The sequence below is a fragment of the Hyla sarda genome, chromosome 8 (genome assembly GCF_029499605.1).
Source record: "Hyla sarda isolate aHylSar1 chromosome 8, aHylSar1.hap1, whole genome shotgun sequence".
NCBI lineage: Eukaryota > Metazoa > Chordata > Amphibia > Anura > Hylidae > Hyla > Hyla sarda.
The window spans coordinates 132,521,114-132,544,542 of record NC_079196.1 but is presented as its reverse complement, the minus strand read 5'-3'; the positions used below and the strand labels follow the sequence as shown (position 1 = coordinate 132,544,542).

Here is a 23,429-nt window from a genome sequence, read left to right as displayed (position 1 = left end):
TTTTTTCCTCAGAATAGATTGGAAGAGGTCACAGAACAGCAGCCTCAAACAACGGCTCAGTCAGTGAGGTTTTATAAAATTCCCTTTTAGGTCAGTATGAAATACACACAATAAAACAACCTTATAAAATATTACAACAAAGCAAAAATTATAAAATGCTATACACACACAATAATCTACACTAAACGTGGAATTCAAGCGAGGGAGACGACCACCCACCACGTGTTTTGCAGTACACCACCCTCTTAATAAAGCTCATCAAATCCCCATTACAGTACTCCATTAACAACGTGTAATCTTACATACGAACTGCCTAGTAAAGGCCTTTAGTACCAGCTATCGATTTTATAGAACTTACTTGTCGTCCTTGGGAGAACTAACCGCAGTATTTGTACTATTCACATCCGTCGTGGTCTTCTGTATACTTTCGTGGTCCGCAGGTTCCTCGGATTTAGAGCAGAAGCTCCTAAACTGGGATAACAGCGTAAACCTCCTCGCGTTAGTGTTGTCTTCACCATCACCAGTATTTCTCTTGGTGCTAAAGCTCACATTTAACGCAGCTGTTTTGCAGCAATGTCTTCTATTTAGAATTATAATATGTTTAAGAAAAAGCGATCCCCCAATCCGAATCATACTGATTGTAAACAAATACAATCCTCAACGCCTGGGAATAAAGGTACAGGAAGCCGCCTTGTACAATCCGCTTTCTGTGAAGGCAGCGGATAACGAGTGTCCCGTTCTCATTGGTTAACTGTGGTAGCTGTCAATTTAGACTCTCACGATTGGTGGATAGAATGAATTGTAATCCTTTCGATTAAAAGGGAGTGTAAGAATGACGTTTGGTGCCTTTTCCTTTAGAAATAGGAGGGGCTAAACGGAATAGGCAATCGGGAATAGTATCTTTTGTCCAGACCATTCTCTGAAATGGAGGATTTTAATGAAATAAGGTTCAGGAAGCATTTTTGTAAGCGACTATTAGTTTTTTAGCCTCCGAATTTGACGCTATTAACCCCTTAAGGACCACAGGTTGTTTTTTTCTTTCAATTTTGCACTTTGTATTTTCCACCTCACCTTGTAAAAATCAGAGCGCTTTCAATTTTGACCCTACAGACCCATATGAGGACTTATTTTTTGTGCCACCAATTATACTTCGTGATGACATCAATCATTTCACCATAAAATTAACTGCAAAACCAGAAAAAAATATTTGTGGGGCAAGATTGGAAAAAAAAACGCAATTTTGTAACTTTATTTATTTATTTATTTTTGGGCTTTTGATTCTACGCAGTGCATTTTTCGGTAAAAATAACACCATATCTTTAGTCTGTAGGTCCATAAGGTTAAAAGGATACCTAATTTATATAAGTTTTATTTTATTATACTACTTAAAAAATGATAACTACATGCACCAAAATCTTTTGACCCATTTAACTTTTTTACTTTTCCATATACAGTGGTCCCTCAACATACGATGGTAATTCGTTCCAAACGAGCCATCGTTTGTCAAATCCATCGTATGTTGAGGGATTCATGCAATGTAAAGTATAGGAAGCTGTACTCACCTGTCCCCGCCGCTCGAGATGGTGTCCCCGGGCCTCCGCTGGGCTCTCCGCTGTCTTCTCCAGTCCTCCGCTGTCTTCTCCGGTCCTCTGCTGTCTTCTCCGGTCCTCTGCTTTCTTCCGCAAGGCCTTACTGGGCCTGTGTAACAACGTCATTACACCACTGCGTATGCCATTCCTATTGGATGACGTGCGCAGCAGCGTATTGACGTCATCGGAGAGGGCCGAGAAGACACGGGAAGACCAGCGCTGGACCCGGAGTGCACCCCGGAGCATCGTGGAGGGGTAAGTAATACTTACCGCACCACACGGGGAACATTAAGCTGCTATCCGGCAGCAGCTTAAGCATTTGGCGCTGCCGGATAGCACTTAATGCGATGGCCCCGACATAAAAAGCATCGTATGTCGATGCTGACATCGACATGAGATGGCCTCTGAGAGGCCATCGTATGTTGATTTGATCATATGTCGGGGCCATTGTAGGTCGGGGGGTCACTGAACAGGCATGTATGAGGGCTAATTTTTTGCATTGTGATCTGAAATTTTTATCGGTACCATTTTTGTTTGAATGGGGCTTTTTGATCACTTTAAAAAAAAATTTTTAGGGTATACAAAGTGACCCAAAATGCGCAATTTTGGACTTTGTTTTTTTTTTTTTACATATACGCCATTGACCGTGTGGTTTAACCCCTTGAGGAACCGGGGTTTTTCCATTTTTGCATTTTCGTTTTTTCCTCCTTACCTTTATAAAAATCATAACTCTTTCAATTTTGCACCTAAAAATCCATACAATGACGTCAGTCATTTTACCCAAAAATCTATGGCGAAACAGGAAAAAAAATCCCTGTGAGACAAAATTGAAAAAAAATACGCCATTTTGTAACTTTTGGTGGCTTCCGTTTCTACAGAGTACATTTTTCGGTAAAAATGACAGCTTATCTTTATTCTGTAGGTCCATATGATTAAATTGATACCCTACTTATATAGGTTTGATTTTGTCGTACTTCTGGAAAAAATCATAACTACATGCAGGAAAATGTATACGTTTAAAATTGTCATCTTCCGACCCCTATAACTTTTTTATTTTTCCGCAATGGGGTGGTATGAGGGCTAATTTTTGGCTCCCCGGCCACTGGGGGGGGGCCAACGGGCTAGCAAAAAAAAAAAAAAATAGGATGGTGGGAGCTACCCTTTAAGGGGTTGATTAACATTTAATATTTTTATAGTTCGGACATGTACGCACGTGGCGATACCACGTATGTTTATTTTTATTATATTTATATATTTTTTATATGGAATTTGGCAAAAGTTGGGGGGGATTTAAACTTGTAACCTGTTGGGGACGGAGGACGTACCTGAACGCCCTTCGCCCACTCCCTTTCTATAACGAGGGGCCACGCCGTGGCCCTGCGTCATAGCGGGTCGGGCCCGGCCTCTAATAAGAGGCCGGGACATGTGGCTAATAGCTCGCAGCACTGATCGCGGTGCCGCGCGCTATTAACCCCTTAGACACAGCGTCTAAAATGAAAGTAAACTAATGCCGGTTAGCTCAGGGGGTTGTTCGGCGAAATCGCAGCATCCCGAACAGCAGTAGGACAACAGGAGAGTCCCCTTACCTGCCTCCTGGTGCCCGATCACCGAATGACTGCTCAGTGCCTGAGATCCAGGCATGAGCAGTCAAGCAGCAGAATTATTGATCAATGGTTTACTATGAGAAACCATTGATCAATGTAAAAGATACTTTTTGCAAAAAAAAAAGTTGAAAAAAAGATTAAAAGGAAAACTGTCACATATTTTCTCCCGCACTATCCACAGGTATTGGTGGATAGTGCGGGAGACGCTGATTAAAACGAGCCCTACCTTGGTCTGATCCAAGCCGCCGTTCGCCCGCAATTGTAGTTTTAATCTCTGTGTATATCCTGCTGTAACTGGCAAAGGCCGGGCTTCTGCGGGCTAACGGACACTGACGTCAGCGCTGCTCATGAATACTCATCCCTCCCTCTGGTTAGGAGCGGCGAAGAGAGGGAGAACATGAATATTCATGAGCGGCGCTGACGTCAGTGTCCGTTAACCCACAGAAGCCCCGCCTTTGCCAGTTACAGCAGGATTTACACAGAGATTAAAACTACAATTGCGGGCGAGCGGCGGCGCGGATCAGACCAAGGTAGGGCTCGTTTTAATCAGCGTCTCCCGCACTATCCACCAATGTGGATAGTGCAGGAGAAAATATGTGACAGTTTTCCTTTTAAGGGTGCATTCACACCACGTTTTTGCAATACAGTTCCCTTATATGTTTTCTATGTGAAAACCGTATGGAACCGTATTGAAAGCCGTATGCATTGATTCTCGATTGAAAACCGTATGCCAAAAGATGCTTCAGGTTGTGTCTGTTTTGCATCCTGTACGATTTTGTCAGTTTTTTTTCCCTTACGCAAAACCGTAGCCTACCACGGTTTTTGCCTGGGTGAAAAACTGTATTAACCCTTAAGGACGCAGGGTTTTTCCGTTTTTGCATTTTCATTTTTTCCTCATCACCTTCTAAAAATCATAATGCTTTCAATTTTGCACATAAAATTCCATATGATGGCTTATTTTTTTGCACCACCAATTCTACTTTGCAGTGAAATTAGTCATTTTATCAAAAAATCCACGGCGAAACGGAAAAAATAGAAGAAAAAATTTCATTTTGTAAATTTTGGGGGCTTCCGTTTCTACGCAGTGTATTTTTTGGTAAAAATAGCACCTTATCTTTATTCTGTAGGTCCATGCGGTTAAAATGATACCCTACTTATATAGGTTGGATATTGTCGTATTTCGAAAAAAAATCACAACTACATGCAGGAAAATTTATATGTTAAAAATTCTCATCTTCTAACCCCTATAACTTTTTTTTTTTCGTGCTGTGTTCTCAAGTTTTTATCAGTACCATTTTTGTATTGATCGGACTTTTTGATCACTTTTTATTAATTTTTTCATGATATAAAAAGTTAACAAAAATACGCTATTTTGGACTTTGGAATTTTTTTGCGCATACGCCATTGACCGTGCGATTTAATTAATGATATATTTTTATAGTTTGGATATTTCCGCACGCAGCGATACCACATATGTTTATTTTTATTTACACAGTTTTTTTTATGGGAAAAGGGGGGTGATTCAAACTTTTATTAGGGAAGGGGGTTAAATGACCTTTGTTAACTTTTTTCTTCACTTTTTTTTTGCAATGCTATAGCTCCCATAGGGAGCAATAGCACTGCACACACTGATCTCTTATACTGATCCCTGCAAAGCCATAGCTTTGCATGGTTCAGCGAGATAGAGGCTCGAATGCTCAAGCCTGTAGCTCAGGCTTGGAGCAATCAAACCCCGATCGGACGCAGCGTAGACAGGTAAGGGGACCTCCGCTCGCGTCCTAGATGATCAGGACATCACATTTACTTTCACTTTCAGACGCGGAGGTCAACTTTGATCACTGCGTCTGAAGGGTTAATAGCACGCGGCACAACGATCTGTGCCGCGCACTGTTAGCCCAGGGTCCCGGCTATGAATAGCAGCCGGGACCGACCAGGTGTGATGCGGGGTCACGGTGTGACCCCGTTTTAAACACCGGGACCGAGCGTAGGGCGTACAGGTACGCCCTACGTCCTTCAGAGGTTAAACCGTAAACGTTTTTTTTTTTTTTTACATGGGAGTCAATGGGAACCGTACAGAACTTTATGTGCGTACTGTTCCATCCGGTTTTCATAATACGGTTTTTGACTTTGCACAGTTTTTTTTCTTGGAATTTCAATCAAACAAATGAAACTTTATTCATAATGGAGTGAAAAGTTAAAAACGTATACTTTTTTCTTAACCTCTTAAGGACCAAGCCCATTTTGGCCTTAAGGACCGGAGCGTTTTTTGCACATCTGACCACTGTCACTTTAAACATTAATAACTCTGGGATGCTTTTAGTTAATATTCTGATTCCGAGATAGTTTTTTTGTGACATATTCTACTTTAACATAGTGGTAAATTTTTGTCGATACTTGCATCCTTTCTTGGTGAAAAATCCGTAAATTTGATGAAAAATTTGAAAATTTAGCATTTTTCTAACATTGAAGCTTTCTGCTTGTAAGGAAAATGGATATTACGAATACTTTTTTTTTTTGGTTCACATATACAATATGTCTATTTATGTTTGCATCATAAAATTGATGAGTTTTTACTTTTGGAAGACACCAGAGGGCTTCAAAGTTCAGCAGCAATTTTCCGATTTTTCACAAAATTTTCAAACTCGATATTTTTCAGGGACCAGTTCAGGTTTGAAGTGGATTTGAAGGGTCTTCATATTAGAAATACCCCATAAATGACCCCATTATAAAAACTACATCCCCCAAAGTATTCAAAATGACATTCAGTCAGCGTTTTAACCCTTTAGGTGTTTCACACGAATAGCAGCAAAGTGAAGGAGAAAATTCACAATCTTCATTTTTTACACTCACATGTTCTTGTAGACCCAATTTTTGAATTTTTACAAGGGGTAAAAGGAGAAAATTTTTACTTGTATTTGTAGCCCAATTTCTCTCGAGTAAGCACATACGTCATATGTCTATGTAAAGGGTTCGGTGGGCACAGTAGAGGGCTCAGAATGGAAGGAGCGACAAGGGGATTTTGGAGAGTACGTTTTTCTGAAATGGTTTTTGGGGGGCATGTTGCATTTAGGAAGCCCTTATGGTACCAGAACAGCAAAAAGACCCCTCGGGGAATGTAACATGGGATAAAGTGAGCCTTTATACCCCACAGGTGTTTCACGACTTTTGCAAATGTAAAAAAAATTATAATTTTTACCTAAAATGCTTGTTTTCCCAAAAATTTTACATTTTTAAAAAGGGTAATAGCAGAAAATACCCCTAAAAATTTGAAGCCCAATTTCTCCCGATTCAGAAAACATGCCATATGGGGGTGAAAAGTGCTCTGCTGGCGCACTACAGGTCTCGGAAGAGGAGTCACATTTGGCTTTTTGAAAGCAAATTTTGCTCTGGGGGCATGCCGCATTTAGGAAGCCCCTATGGTGCCAGAACAGCAAAAAAAAAACACATGGCATACCATTTTGGAAACTAGACCCCTCGGGGAACGTAACAAGGGGTAATGTGAACCTTAATACCCTACAGGTGTTTCACGACTTTTGCATATGTGAAATTTTTTATTTATTTATTTTTTACCTAAAATGCTTGGTTTCCCAAAATTTTTACAATTTTAAAAAGGGTAATAGCAGAAAACACCCCCCAAAATTTGAAGCCCAATTTCTCCCGATTCAGAAAACACCCCATATGGGGGTGAAAAGTGCTCTGCTGGCACACTACAGGTCTCAGAAGAGAAGGTCACATTTGGCTTTTTGAAAGCAAATTTTGCTCTGGGGGCATGCCGCATTTCGGAAGCCCCTATGGTGCCAGGACAGCAAAAAAAAAAACCACATGGCATACCATTTTGGAAACTAGACCCCTCTGGGAACGTAACAAGGGGTTAAGTGAACCTTTATACCCCACAGGTGTTTCACGACTTTTGCATATGTAAAAAAAAAAATAATGCTTGTTTTCCCAAAAATGTAACATTTTTAAAAAGGGTAAAAGCAGAAAATACCCCCCAAAATTTGTAACACAATTTCTCCCGAGTACGGTGATACCCCATATGTGACCCTTAACTGTTGCCTTGAAATACGACAGGGCTCCAAAGTGAGAGCGCCATGTGCATTTGAGGCCTAAATAAGGGACTTGCATAGGGGTGGACATAGGGAAATTCTACGCCAGTGATTCCCAAACAGGGTGCCTCCAGCTGTTGCAAAACTCCCAGCATGCCTGGACAGTCAACGGCTGTCCGATAATACTGGGAGTTGTTGTTTTGCAACAGCTGGAGGCTCCGTTTTGGAAACAGTGGCGTACCAGACGTTTGTCAATTTTATTGGGGAGGGGAGGGGGGCTGTGTAGGGGTATGTGTATATGTAGTGTTTTTTACTTTTTATTTTATTTTTTGTTAGTGTAGTGTAGTGTTTTTAGGGTACAGTCGCACGGGCGGGGGTTCACAGTAGTTTCTCGCTGGCAGTTTGAGCTGCGGCAGAAAATTTGCCACAGCTCAAACTTGCAGCCGGATACTTACTGCAAACCTCCGCCCATGTGAGTGTACCCTGTACGTTCACATTGGGGGGGGGGGGGAACATCCAGCTGTTGCAAAACTACAACTCCCAGCATGCGATGACAGACTGTACATGCTGAGAGTTTTAGTTTTGCAACAGCTGTAGGCACACTGGTTATGTATCACTGAGTTTGTGACCTAACTCGGTGTTTCACAACCAGTGTGCCTCCAGCTGTTGCAAAACTACAACTCCCAGCATGTACGTTGCATGGTGTACGGTGACTGCTGAGAGTTGGAGTTTGCAACAGCTGGAGGCACACCGGTCGTGAAACACTGAGTTAGGTAAAAAAAAACAACTCGAATTTTCACAACCAGTGTGCCTTCAGCTGTTGCAAAACTACAACTCTCAGCAGTCACCGACAGCCAATGGGCATGCTGGGAGTTGTAGTTATGCAACCAGCAGATGCACCACTACAACACCCAGCATGCACTTTAGCTGTTTGTGCAAGCTGGGAGTTGTAGTTATACAACAGCTGAAGGTACACTTTTCCATAGAAAAAATGTGCCTCCAGCTGTTGCAAAATCATAAGTCCCAGCATGCCCATAAGGGAATGCTGGAAGTTGTGGTGGTCTGCCTCCTGCTGTTGCATAACTACAGCTCACAGCATGCCCTTTTTGCATGCTGGGAGCTGTTGCTAAGCAACAGCAGGGGACGGTCACTAACCTCCAACGATCCACGCCGCGCAGGTCAGTCCCTCGTCGCCGCCGCTACTCCTGGGGCCCCGATCCCAACATTGACGCGGGGGATCGGGGTCCCCAGCACCCGGGGTGCACGTCCCGCACCCGCTCACGTCCTCCGGAAGAGGGACGGAGCGGGTTGCGGGAGTGACACCCGCAGCAGGCGCCCTGATTGGTCGGCCGGTAATCCGGCCGACGAATCAGGGCGATCGTGAGGTGGCACCAGTGCCACCTCACCCCTGCAGGCTCTGGCTGTTCGGGGCAGTCAGAGACGACCCCGAACAGCCAGTAATTTCGGGTCACCGGGTCACTGGAGACCCGATTGACCCAGAATCGCCGCAGATCGCTGGACTGAATTGTCCAGCGATCTGCGGCCATCGCCGACATGGGGGGGCATAATGACCCCCCTGGGCGATATGCCGAGATGCCTGCTGAACGATTTCAGCAGGCATACAGTTCCGGTCCCCAACCGGCTAGCGATGGGGACCGGAATTCCCACGGGCGGAATTCCCTCGGTCCTTAAGGACTCGGAATGCAGGGCGTATACGCCCTATGTCCTGAAGAGGTTAAAAAACGGATGCAACCGGACATCATTTTTTAAAACCGTATATGGTTTTTAACTGTATGCAGGTTAAAATTTGTTCACACGTTTTGATACAGTTTAGTCAGGTTTTGAGGAATCAGTTTCTCATTAAAAAAAAAACGTGGCGTGAATGCACCCTAATAAAGATCATTTAACCCCCCCCCACCCCCTTTCCCATTTAGAAAAAAAAAAACTGTGTAAATAAAAATAAATGTATATGGTATTGCCACATGTGGAAATGTCTGAATTATAAAAATATATCATTTATTAAACCTCACGGTTGTTAAGGCGTGCGCTCCGGTCCCCGGACTGGAGCGCCCGCCTCCCTGATCCTTTGCCCCATGTTCCCGGCGTCTCCCGGTCAGTCACACTGACCGGGAGCCCGGGTTCCCTCGTGTCTGGGACGCGGCTGCCGTGACGGCTGGCCCCCGTCCACGCGCCGCATCCCAGCTCCACTCACCAGTCTTCCTGCGCCGTCCTTCCCTGCCTCTCGGTGCACGCAGCCCCGCTCTCTAGGGCGCGCTCGCGCCGCCTTCAGTGAATTTAAAGGTCCAGCGCACCGGTAATTGGTGCACTGGTCCCTCACTCTCCCTGCCTTCCCTAATAAAAGCCTCCTGCCCCTTCCTGCCCTTGCCGGATCTTTGTGCCCTAGTGCCTCTGAGAAAGTGTTCCTTTAGTGTGTATTGCCTTGCCTGTTTGCCAAACCCGTTGCTACCGCCTACTCACCTGTGAACCCTTGCCGCCTGCCCTGACCTCTGCTACGTCCGACTTCGCTCCTGCCTGCTCCCTGTGTACCACGCCATATCAGCTGCCTGAGAGGTTGAGTTGCTACTGGAGGATACGACCTGGTGGTTACCGCCGCAGCAAGACCATCCCGCCTTCCGGCGGGCTCTGGTGAAAACCAGTAACCACTTAGAACCGGTCCTCTGGTACAACCCGCGTCATCGCCTCTCAGGTCCAGAGGATCCACTACAAGTCCGGCGGCACGTGACAACGGTCAATGGCGAATGCGCAAAAAAAATTCCAAAGTCCAAAATAGCGTATTTTTGGTCACTTTTTATATTATGAAAAATGAATAAAAAGCAATCAAAAAGTCCGATTAATACAAAAATGGTACCGCTAAAAATGGTATTCAGATCACGGCGCAAAAAATTTGCCCTATTATTGCCCCGTATGCCAAAAAATAAAGTTAAAGGGGTCAGAAGATGACAATTTTAAACGTATACATTTTCCTGCATGTAGTTATGATTCTTTCCAGAAGTGCGACAAAATCAAACCTATATAAGTAGGGTATCATTTTAATCGTATGGACCTACAGAATAAAGATAAGGTGTCATTTTTAACAAAAACTGTACTGCGTAGAAATCCCCAAAAGTTACAAAATGGTGTTTTCTCTTCAATTTTGTTGAACAATGGATTTTTTTTTAATTTCTCCGTAGATTTTTGGGTAAAATGACTGAAGTCATTACAAAGTAGAATTGGTGACGCAAAAAATAAGCCATCATATGGATTTTTAGGTATAAAATTGAAAGGGCTATGCTTTTTGAAAGGTAAGGAGGAAAAAACGAAAGTGCAAAAATGTAAAACCCTCCAACCCCAAGGAGTTAATATGGAAGGGGTTAATGGGTGGTTTTTTTTACTTTAACCCCTTAACGACACAGGAAGTATATTTACGGCTCCCGCGATATGAAGCGGGATCGCGCCGCGATCCTGCATCATATCGCGTCGGTCCCGGCGCTCATCAACGGCCGGGACCCGCGGCTAATACCACACATCGCCGATTGTGGCGATGTGCGGTATTAACCCTTTAGAAGCAGCGGTCAAAGCTGACAGCCGCTTCTAAAGTGAAACTGAAAGTGACCCGGCTGCTCAGTCGGGCTGTTCGGGACCGCCGCGGTGAAATCGCTGCGTCCCGAACAGCTGACCGGACACCGGGAGGGCCCTTACCTGCCTCCTCGGTGTCCGATCGATGAATGACTGCTCCGTGCCTGAGATCCAGGCAGGAGCAGTCAAGCGCCGATAATGCTGATCACAGGCGTGTTAATACACGCCAGTGATCAGCATAGGAGATCAGTGTGTGCAGTGTTATAGGTCCCTATGGGACCTATAACACTGCAAAAAATTTTTTTTAAAAAGTGTTAATAAAGGTCATTTAACCCCTTCCCTAATAAAAGTTTGAATCACCCCCCTTTTCCCATAAAAAAATAAAACAGTGTAAAAAAAAAAAAAAATAAGCATATGTGGTATCGCCGCGTGCGTAAATGTCCGAACTATAAAAATATTTCATTAATTAAACCGCACGGTCAATGGCGTACGCGCAAAAAAATTCCAAAGTCCCAAAAAGTGTATTTTGGTCACTTTTTATACCATTAAAAAAATGAATAAAAAGTGATCAAAAAGTCAGATCAAAACAAAAATCATACCGATAAAAACTTCAGATCACGGTGCAAAAAATGAGTCCTCATACCGCCCTGTAGTGGAAAAATAAAAAAGTTATAGGGGTCAGAAGATGACATTTTTAAACGTATAAATTTTCCTGCATGTAGTTATGATTTTTTCCAGAAGTGTGACAAAATCAAACCTATATAAGTAGGGTATCATTTTAACCGTATGGACCTACAGAATAATGATAAGGTGTAATTTTTACTGAAATATGCACTGCGTAGAAACGGAAGCCCCCAAAATTTACAAAATGGCGTTTTTTTTCGATTTTGTCGCACAATGACTTTTTTTTCCGTTTCGCCGTGCATTTTTGGGTAAAATGACTAATGTCACTGCAAAGTAGAATTGGCGACGCAAAAAATAAGCCATAATATGGATTTTTAGGTGGAAAATTGAAAGGGTTATGATTTTTAACAGGTAAGGAGGAAAAAACGAAAGTGCAAAAACGGAAAAACCCTGAGTCCTTAAGGGGTAAATTAAACTCTTTTTTTTTTTACTTTATTAGTCCCCTTAGGGGAATTTTAGCAGGAATCATTAGATTCCTCATACAGATCAATGTAGTTCCATAGAACTACATTGATCTGTGTGCTCTGCGCTTGATTGATAAAGCCTGGTTCAGCCAGGCTTTATCAATCTCAGAGCCGGAACCAGCAGAGGATGAGAGGTAAGCCCTCCAGCTACCTCGGAAGTGGATCGACCCCCTGGAATCGCTATGGGGGGTGGGCATTCTACCCCACTGGACCACCAGAGAGTGTTCAAAGGTCCCTTTAGATGCCACTGTCAGCATTGACAGCGGCATTCAAAGTGGTTAATAGCCGCCCGCAGTGATCGCCCATGTCGGCTATTAATGGCAGCCCCCAGCTACAGGAATCAGCTGTGGGCCGGCTGGTACGGCGCGGGCTCGAGTCGGGAACCCGTGCCGTACACTGTTAATGGCACAAGGACATGTATACACGTCCTTGGCCATTAACAGGTCAAACAGTGTGTCCAATAGTTGGGTTCTTTTCTCTCCTCCCTTCAGCCCCCCCCCCCCCCCCCCCCCAGAACAACATAGCCATTTAGCTCCAAAACAAGCACAGATCCTTCCTAAGCATGTACATTACTGTCTTGCAGATATGTACTAAAATCACCTTATGGTGGATAACCCCCTTAAGGGTTTAACCCCTTCATGTCCGGGGTTTTCCGTTTTTGCACTTTCGTTTTTTCCTCCTTACCTTTAAATAGAACCATAACTCTCTCAATTTTGCACCTAAAAATCCATATGATGGGTTATTGTTTGCGCCAATAATTCTGTAATTCTGTAATGACATCAGTCATTTTACCCAAAAATCTACAGCGAAACGAAAAAAAAAAATCATTGTGCGATGAAATTGAAGAAAAAACACAAGTTTGTAACTTTTGGGGGCTTCTGTTTCTATGCAGTACATTTTTCGGTAAAAATGACACCATATCTTTATTCTGTAGGTCCATACGATTAAAATGATACCCTACTTAAATAGGTTTGATTTTGTCGTACTTCTGGAAAAAAAGCATAACTAAATGCAGGAAAATTTATACGTTTAAAATTGTCATCTTCTGCCCCGCCATTTTCCTCCCCTTCCTCCCTCATGTGCCCCCCCCCCCCCCTCCTCTCTCCCTCTGTATTCTTCTTTGGCTCACTCTCTCCACTAGTACTGATATGTGGTGACTTTCTGATTACCAGGACTGGATTAAGCACCGTTGACATCGCTTTGCTGTTACCACTGTTTTATGTATAGCATTTCCTAGTACCATTTACCTGTTATCAGGTTGATCCATAATCGTTTATTGCTCCATTACATTGGAGGCGTTGGGATCCTGTCTTGCATGTATTTCCTGTTCAATTTTAATAAATCTCTTTTGAATGATAAAAAAAATTGTCATCTTCTGACCCCTATGACTTTTTTATTTTTCCGCGAACGGGGCGGTATGAGGGCTCATTTTTTGCGCCGTGATTTGAAGTTTTTAGCGGTACCATTTTTGTAATGATCGGACTTTTTGATTGCTTTTTATTCATTTTTTCATTATATAAAAAGTGACCAAAAATACGCTATTTTGGACTTTGGAATATTTTTGCACGTACGCCACTGACCATGCGGTTTAATTAACTATGTATTTTTATAATACGGACATTTCCACAGGCGTTGATACCACATATGTTTATTTTTATTTTTAATTACACAGTTTTTATTTTAAATGGGAAAAGGGGGTGATTCAAACTTTTATTAGGGAAGGGGTTAAAGCGCAACTGTCGTGAAATTTTAGTGTAATAACCTGCACACAGCCTTTGTACTGTGTGCAGGTGTAGCAATTATTTTACCTCATATTTGCAGGCTTTCGTGAAGCTAAAAAGTGCTTTTAACCCCTTAAGGACATAGGGCGTATCCATACGCCCCCGTTTCCAAGTCCTTAAGGACCGAGGGCGTATGGATACGCCCTGAGCATTCCGGCCCCCCACCGCTAGCCGGAGGGGAGCCGGTGCCGGATGCCTGCTGAAATCGTTTAGCAGGCATCCCGGCATATCGCCCAGGGGGGTCATTATGTCCCCCTATGTCGGCGATTGCCGCAGATCGCTGGACAATTCAGTCCAGCGATCTGCAGGCGGATTCCGGGTCAATCGGGTCTCCAGTGACCCGATGACTCGGAATTACTGGCTGATCGGGGCCGTCAGAGACGGCCCCGAACAGCCAGAGTCTGCAGGAGTGAGGTGGCACTGGTGCCACCTCACGATCGCCCTGATTCGTCGGCCGGATTACCGGCCGACCAATCAGGGCACCTGCTGCGGGTGTCACTCCCGCAACCCGCTCCGCCCCTCTTCCGGAGGACGTGAGCGGGTGCGGGAAGACGATCCCCGGTGCTGGGGACTACGATCCCCGGCGTCCCTGTTGGGATCGGGGCCCCAGGAGCGACGGCGGCGGCGAGGGACTGACCTGTGCGGCGGCATCGTGGAGCAGCAGTTGGAGGTGAGTGACAGCCTCCTGCTGTTGCTTAGCAACAGCTCCCAGCATGCAAAAAGGGCATGCTGGGAGCTGTAGTTATGCAACAGCAGGAGGCAGACCACCACAACTCCCAGCATGCCCTTATGGGCATGCTGGGACTTGTAGTTTTGCAACAGCTGGAGGCACATTCTTTCTATGGAAAGGTGTACCTTCAGCTGTTGTGTAACTACAACTCCCAGCTTGCACAATCAGCTAAAGTGCATGCTGGGAGTTGTAGTGGTGCATCTGGTGGTTGCATAACTACACAACTCCCAGCATGCCCGTTGGCTGTCGGTGACTGCTGAGAGTTGTAGTTTTGCAACAGCTGAAGGCACACTGAGTTAAGTAGTAAACCAGTGTGTCTCCAGCTGTTGCATAACTACAATCCCCCAGCATCCCCAGCCAATGTAGTATGCCTCCGGCTGTTGCATAACTACAAAGACCCAGCATGCCCTTCCGCTGTCCGTACATGCTAGGGGTTGTAGCTTTTGCAACAGCTGAAGGCACACTGGTTGCAAAACACTGAGTTTGTTACCAAACTCGGTGTTCCACAACCTGTGTGTCTCCAGCTGTTGCAAAAACTACAACTCCCAGCATGCACTGATAGACCGTACATGCTGGGAGTTGTAGTTTTGCAACAGCTGGATGTTTCCCCCCCCCCCAATGTGAACGTACAGGGTACACTCACATGGGCGGAGGATTACAGTAAGTATCCGGCTGCAAGTTTGAGCTGCGGCAAATTTTCTGTCGCAGCTCAAACTGCCAGCGAGAAACTACTGTGAACCCCCCGCCCATGCGACTGTACCCTAAAAACACTACACTACACTAACACTAAATAAAATAAAAAGTAAAAAACACTACATATACACATACCCCTACACAGCCCCCCTCCCCAATAAAAATGAAAAACGTCTGGTACGTCACTGTTTCCAAAACGGATCCTCCAGCGGTTGCAAAACTACAACTCCCAGCATGCACTGATCGACCGTACATGCTGGGAGTTGTAGTTTTGCAACAGCTGGATGTTCCCCCCCCCCCCCCCCAATGTGAACGTACAGGGTACACTCACATGGGCGGAGGATTACAGTAAGTATCCGGCTGCAAGTTTGAGGTGCGGCAAATTTTCTGCTGCAGCTCAAGCTGCTAGCGAGAAACTACTGTGAACCCCCGCCCGTGTGACTGTACCCTAAAAAACACTACACTACACTACCACAAAATAAAATAAAAAGTAAAAAACACTACATATACACATACCCCTACACAGCCCCCCTCCCCTCCCCAATAAAAAATGAAAAACGTCTGGTACGCCACTGTTTCCAGAACGGAGCCTCCAGCTGTTGCAAAACAACTACTCCCAGTATTGCCAGATAGCCACTGACTGTCCAGGCATGCTGGGAGTTTTACAACAGCTGGAGGCACCCTGTTTGGGAATCACTGGCGTAGAATACCCCTATGTCCACCCCTATGCAATCCCTAATTTAGGCCTCAAATGCACATGGCGCTCTCACTTTGGAGCCCTGTCGTATTTCAAGGCAACAGTTTAGTGCCACATATGGGGTATCGCAGTACTCGGGAGAAATTGGGCTTGAAATTTTGTGGGGTATTTTCTGCTATTACCCTTTTTAAAAATGTTAAATTTTTGGGAAAACAAGCATTTTTGGTAAAAAAAAATAATTTTTTTTTACATATACAAAAGTCATGAAACACCTGTTGGGTATAAAGGTTCACTTAACCCCTTGTTACGTTCCCCGAGGGGTCTAGTTTCCAAAATGGTTTGCCATGTGTTTTTTTTTTTGCTGTCGTGGCACCATAGGGGCTTCCTAAATGCGGCATGCCCCCAGAGCAAAATTTGCTTTCAAAAAGCCAAATGTGACCTTCTCTTCTGAGACCTGTAGTGCGCCAGCAGAGCACTTTTCACCCCCATATGGGGTGTTTTCTGAATCGGGAGAAATTGGGCTTCAAATTTTGGGGGGTGTTTTCTGCTATTACCCTTTTTAAAATTTTAAAAATTTTGGGAAACCAAGCATTTTAGGTAAAAAATAAATAAATAAAAAATTTCACATATGCAAAAGTCGTGAAACACCTGTAGGGTATTAAGGTTCACATTACCCCTTGTTACGTTCCCCGAGGGGTCTAGTTTCCAAAATGGTATGCCATGTGTTTTTTTTTTTTGCTGTTCTGGCACCATAGGGGCTTCCTAAATGCGGCATGCCCCCAGAGCAAAATTTGCTTTCCAAAAGCCAAATGTGACTCCTTCTCTTCTGAGACCTGTAGTGCACCAGCAGAGCACTTTTCACCCCCATATGGGGTGTTTTCTGAATCGGGAGAAATTGTGCTTCAAATTTTGGGGGGTATTTTCTGCTATTACCCTTTTTTAAAAATGTAAAAACTTTGGGAAACCAAGCATATTAGGTAAAAAAAAAAATTTTTTTACATATGCAAAAGTCGTGAAACACCTGTGGGGTATTAAGGTTCACTTTACCCCTTGTTACGTTCCCTGAGGGGTCTAGTTTCCAAAATGGTATGCCATGTGTGTTTTTTTGGTGTTCTGGCACCATAGGGGCTTCCTAAAGGTGACATGCCCCCCCAAAACCATTTGACGCTCCTTCCCTTCTGAGCCCTCCACTGCGCCCGCTGAACAATTAACATAGACATATGAGGTATGTGCTTACTCGAGAGAAATTGGGTTTCAAATACAAGTAAAAATTTTCTCCTTTTTACCCCTTGCAAAAATTCAAAAATTGGGTCTACAAGAACATGCGAGTGTAAAAAATGAAGATTTTGAATTTTCTCCTTCACTTTGCTGCTATTCCTGTGAAACACCTAAAGGGTTAATACACTTACTGAATGTCATTTTGAATACTTTGGGGGGTGTAGTTTTTATAATGGGGTCTTTTATGGGGCATTTCTAATATGAAGGCCCTTCAAATCCACTTCAAACCTGAACTGGTCCATGAAAAATAGCGAGTTTGAAAATTTTGTGAAAAATTTCAAAATTGCTGCTGAACTTTGAAGCCCTCTGGTGTCTTTCAAAAGTAAAAACTCATAAATATTATGATGCAAACATAAAGTAGACATATTGTATATGTGAACCCAAAAAAAAAATTTTGAATATCCATTTTCCTTACAAGCAGAGAGCTTCAAAGTTAGAAAAATGCAACATTTTCATTTTTTTCATCAAATTTGGTGATTTTTCACCAAGAAAGGATGCAAGTTACCATAAAATGTTACCACTAAGTTAAAGTAGAATATGTCACGAAAAAACAATCTCGGAATCAGAATGATAACTAAAAGCATTCCAGAGTTATTAATGTTTAAAGTGACAGTGGTCAGAATTGCAAAAAACGCTCCAGTCCTTAAGGTGAAAAAGGGCTCGGTCCTTAAGGGGTTAATCAAAGCCATTGACGGTCAGATAGGCGTGGTGCGAGGTACACAATGCCCTCGCTGCTGCCACACCCACCCACTTTGTATCTCAGTGCTGGGACCGCTGTGTGATTGACACATAGGTCCCAGCGCATGTGACCTTCAACTAATGTAACGTGCGCGCCGCTGCATGTCATCCAGCAAGCGCTCGCTCCTCCCCCCGCTCCCGCCGCCGCCGTCCTCCTCAGTGCGCCTGCGCAGGGCTAGGTGCAGAGAGCGTGGGAGCGAGCACTCCCAAATTTGAGGTAAAATATGAGGTAAAATAATTGCTGTACACAACACCTGCACACAGAACAAAGGCTGTGTGCAGGTTATTACACTAAAATTTCATGACAGTTGCGCTTTAAATGATCTTTATTTAATTAATTTTTTTGCAATATTATAGCTCCCATAGGGGGCTATAACACTGCACACACTGATCTTTTACATTGTTCAATGATTTCTCATAGGAAACCATTGATCGATGATTCTGCCGCTTGTCTGCTCATGCCTGGATCTCAGGCACTGAGCAGTCATTCGGCGATCGGACAGTGTGGAGGCAGGTAGGGACCCTCCGGCTGTCCTGTAAGCTGTTCGGGATGCCGCGATTTCTTCGTGGCGATCCCGAACAGCTCCCTGAGCTAACCGGTATTAGTTTACTTTCACTTTAGATGTGGCGTTCAACTTTGAAAAGGGTTAATAGCGTGCGGCACCGCGATCAGTGCCGCGCACTATTAGCCACAGGTCCTGGCCGTAGCTAGGTGCCGGGCCCGACCCGCTATGACGGTGTGGCCCCGGGTTACAGAATGGGAGCCGACCCATGACGTAGATGTATGCCATGGGTCGGTAAAGTGTTAAAATTGATAATACACTGTTACCAAATAATATCACAAATAGCACCACCAGGAAAACACACTAAAACACCAATATTCATCCCATATAGTGACTATATAGTAGTAAATAACAACTCTAAACAGACACTTTTCAGACCATCAAAGTTATTTCAGTGCAGATATATCCATGGGTCAAGACCTGGGGGGGGGGGGGGGGGCTGGTTCTGCAGATTCTGTTGACTTCTGATAATGGGAACAGTGTTCCTGCTGTGGAAAAAGTGCAGGAACTCCATTCCCATGTGTTCCTGCAGGACTTGAGCCCTGGTTACATCCAATGACTCACAGATGACAACTCCACTGATCAAAGTAATTCACATGCCATCTTTTTCTCCATCTGGCCCAGACAACTACTTCCCGTCAAGACTCATCTCTGCAGAATTTATTGAGCAAGCATCTTAGGCTCTTTACTCTAGCACCTCCCCATCCGTAGTACCTCAAACAATAATAATTCACTACACAGTACTAGGACTGCTTAAACAGTCACAATGTCCACCTTGTATCCCCATAAAGTAATAAGGCCCCCAAGCAGTGCCCCGATCTGTAGTCAGACACCCACAAATCAGTAGGGGGGCCCCCACACTGTGCCCTCTCTCTAATTAGACCTACACACTGTGTCTTCACAAAGTGGCATTCCTGGGGGTGTGCGGACCGCATTGGGTGAACCCATGAAGCGGGAAATGAGCCTCTGCAATGCGTTCCCCCGGCAGGTCGGTGCAATGATGTGAAGAGCTCTGTAAATTGTGGGAACCTGGACTAGGTAAATATTATTATTTTTATTTATTCTGTTTCAGCACATTTAGCCCCTTAACCCCTTAAGGACACATGACGTTCTCATACGTCTCCATTTCCGAGTCCTTAAGGACACATGACGTATGAGAACGTCATGTGTTTTACCGGCCCCCCGCAACCATCTGGAGCGGAGCCGGTCCCCGATGCCTGCTGAAATCGTTCAGCAGGCATCGGGGCATATCGCCCAGAGGGGTCATTATGACCCCCCATGTCAGCGATGGCCGCAGATCGCTGGACAATTCAGTCCAGCGATCTGCGGCGGATTCCGGGTCAATCGGGTCTCCAGTGACCCGGTGACCCGGAATTACTGGCTGTTCGGGGCCGTCTCTGACGGCCCCGAACAGCCAGAGCCAGCAGGGGTGAGGTGGCACTGGTGCCACCTCACGATCGCCCTGATTCGTCGGCCGGATTACCGGCCGACCAATCAGGGCGCCTGCTGCGGGTGTCACTCCCGCAACCCGCTCCGCCCCTCTTCCGGAGGACGTGAGCGGGTGCGGGACGTGCACCCCGATCCCCGGCGCCCCTGTTGGGATCGGGGCCCCAGGAGCAGCGGCGGCGGCGGAGACGACGAGGGACTGACCTGTGCGGCGAGGATCGTTGGAGGTGAGTGACAGCCTCCTGCTGTTGCTTAGCAAAAGCTCCCAGCATGCAAAAAGGGCATGCTGGGAGCTGTAGTTATGCAACAGCAGGAGGCAGACCACCACAACTCCCAGCATGCCCTTATGGGCATGCTGGGACTTGTAGTTTTGCAACAGCTGGAGGCACAGTCTTTCTATGGAAAAGTGTACCTTCAGCTGTTGTGTAACTACAACTCCCAGCTTGCACAATCAGCTAAAGTGCATGCTGGGAGTTGTAGTGGGGCATCTGGTGGTTGCATAACTACAACTCCCAGCATGCCCGTTGGCTGTCGGTGACTGCTGAGAGTTGTAGTTTTGCAACAGCTGAAGGCACACTGAGTTAAGTAGCAAACCAGTGTGTCTCCAGCTGTTGCATAACTACAATCCCCAGCATCCCCAGCCAAAGTAGTATGCCTCCAGCTGTTGCATAACTACAACACCCAGCATGCCCTTCCGCTGTCCGTACATGCTGGGGGTTGTAGCTTTTGCAACAGCTGAAGGCACACTGGTTGCAAAACACTGAGTTTGTTACCAAACTCGGTGTTTCACAACCAGTGTGCCTCCAGCTGTTGCAAAACTATAACTCCCAGCATGCACTGATAGACCGTACATGCTGGGAGTTGTAGTTTTGCAACAGCTGGATGTCCCCCCCCCCCCCAATGTGAACGTACAGGGTACACTCACATGGGCGGAGGATTACAGTAAGTATCCGGCTGCAAGTTTGAGGTGCGGCAAAATTTCTGCCGCAGCTCAAACTGCCAGCGAGAAACTACTGTGAACCCCCCGCCCGTGTGACTGTACCCTAAAAACACTACACTACACTAACACTAAATAAAATAAAAAGTAAAAAACACTACATATACACATACCCCTACACAGCCCCCCTCCCCTCCCCAATAAAAATGAAAAACGTCTGGTACGCCACTGTTTCCAAAACGGAGCCTCCAGTGGTTGCAAAACTACAACTCCCAGCATGCACTGATAGACCGTACATGCTGGGAGTTGTAGTTTTGCAACAGCTGGATTTCCCCCCCCCCCCAATGTGAACGTACAGGGTACACTCACATGGGCGGAGGATTACAGTAAGTATCCGGCTGCAAGTTTGAGGTGCGGCAAAATTTCTGCCGCAGCTCAAACTGCCAGCGAGAAACTACTGTGAACCCCCCGCCCGTGTGACTGTACCCTAAAAACACTACACTACACTAACACAAAATAAAATAAAAAGTAAAAAACACTACATATACACATACCCCTATACAACCCCCCTCCCGAATAAAAATGAAAAACGTCTGGTACGCCACTGTTTCCAAAACGGAGCCTCCAGCTGTTGCAAAACAACTACTCCCAGTATTGCCAGATAGCCGTTGACTGTCCAGGCATGCTGGGAGTTTTACAACATCTGGAGGCACCCTGTTTGGGAATCACTGGCGTAGAATACCCCTATGTCCACCCCTATGCAAGTCCCTAATTTAGGCCTCAAATGCGCATGGCGCTCTCACTTTGGAGCCCTGTCGTATTTCAAGGCAACAGTTTAGGGCCACATATGGGAGATCGCCGTACTCGGGAGAAATTGGGCTTCAAATTTTGGGGGGTATTTTCTGCTATTACCCTTTTAAAAAATGTAAAATTTTTGGGAAAACAAGCATTTTAGGTAAAAAAAATATATATTTTTTTACATATGCAAAAGTCGTGAAACACCTGTAGGGTATTAAGGTTCAAATTACCCCTTGTTACGTTCCCCGAGGGGTCTAGTTTCCAAAATGGTATGCCATGTGGTTTTTTTTTTTGCTGTCGTGGCACCATAGGGGCTTCCTAAATGCGGCATGCCCCCAGAGCAAAATTTGCTTTCAAAAAGCCAAATGTGACTCCTTCTCTTCTGAGACCTGTAGTGCGCCAGCAGAGCACTTTTCACACCCATATGGGGTGTTTTCTGAATCGGGAGAAATTGGGCTTAAAATTTTGGGGGGTATTTTCTGCTATTACCCTTTTTAAAATTTTAAAAATTTTGGGAAACCAAGCATTTTAGGTAAAAAAAATATATAATTTTACATATGCAAAAGTCGTGAAACACCTGTAGGGTATTAAGGTTCACATTACCCCTTGTTACGTTCCCCGAGGGGTCTAGTTTCCAAAATGGTATGCCATGTGCTTTTTTTTTGCTGTTCTGGCACCATAGGGGCTTCCTAAATGCGGCATGCCCCCAGAGCAAAATTTGCTTTCAAAAAGCCAAATGTTACTCCTTCTCTTCTGAGACCTGTAGTGCGCCAGCAGAGCACTTTTCACCCCCTTATGGGGTGTTTTCTGAATCGGGAGAAATTGGGCTTCAAATTTTGGGGGGTATTTTCCGCTATTACCCGTTTTTAAAATGTAAACATTTTGGGAAAACAAGCATTTTAGGTAAAAAAAAATTTTTTTTTTTACATATGCAAAAGTCGTGAAACACCTGTAGGGCATTAAGGTTCACGTTACCCCTTGTTACGTTCCCCGAGGGGTCTAGTTTCCAAAATGGTATGCCATGTGTTTTTTTTTGCTGTTCTGGCACCATAGGGGCTTCCTAAATGCGGCATGCCCCCAGAGCAAAATTTGCTTTCAAAAAGCCAAATGTGACTCCTTCTCTTCTGAGACCTGTAGTGCACCAGCAGAGCACTTTTCACCCCCATGCGAGGTGTTTTCTGTATCGGGAGAAATTGGGCTTCAAATTTTGGGGGGTATTTTCTGCTATTGCCCTTTTTAAAAATGTAAAATTTTTGGGAAACCAAGCATTTTAGGTAAAAAAAAATATATATTTTTTTTTACATATGCAAAAGTCGTGAATCACCTGTAGGGTATTAAGGTTCACTTTACCCCTTGTTACGTTCCCTGAGGGGTCTAGTTTCCAAAATGGTATGCCATGTGTTTTTTTTTTGCTGTCCTGGCACCATAGGTGCTTCCTAAATGCGGCATGCCCCCCAAAAACCATTTGTCGCTCCTTCCCTTCTGAGCCCTCTACTGCGCCCACCGAACAATTAACATAGACAAATGACGTATATGCTTACTCGAGAGAAATTGGGTTTCAAATACAAGTAAAAATTTTCTCCTTTTTATCCCTTGCAAAAATTCAAAAATTGGGTCTACAAGAACATGCGAGTGTAAAAAATGAAGATTTAGAATTTTCTCCTTCACTTTGCTGCTATTCCTGTGAAACACCTAAAGGGTTAATACACTTACTGAATGTTTTTTTGAATACTTTAGGGGGTGTAGTTTTTATAATGGGGTCTTTTATGGGGTATTTCTAATATGAAGACCCTTCAAATCCACTT

General features: G+C 44.7%; 1 protein-coding gene across 2 annotated transcripts in view; it reads right to left on the bottom strand.

Annotated features, from left to right (window-relative positions):
• The window catches only part of LOC130284872 (glutaminase kidney isoform, mitochondrial-like), a 1,293,621-nt gene extending 1,292,908 nt beyond the window's left edge, over positions 1-713 (bottom strand). For both annotated transcript variants that reach the window (XM_056535756.1, XM_056535754.1), the window contains exon 1: positions 359-713. In XM_056535756.1, the coding sequence (XP_056391731.1) occupies positions 359-633 (275 nt within the window). In that variant the 5' untranslated portion in view covers positions 634-713. The remainder of the gene's footprint in view (positions 1-358) is intronic.
• Between the last annotated feature and the right edge of the window lie 22,716 nt (positions 714-23,429).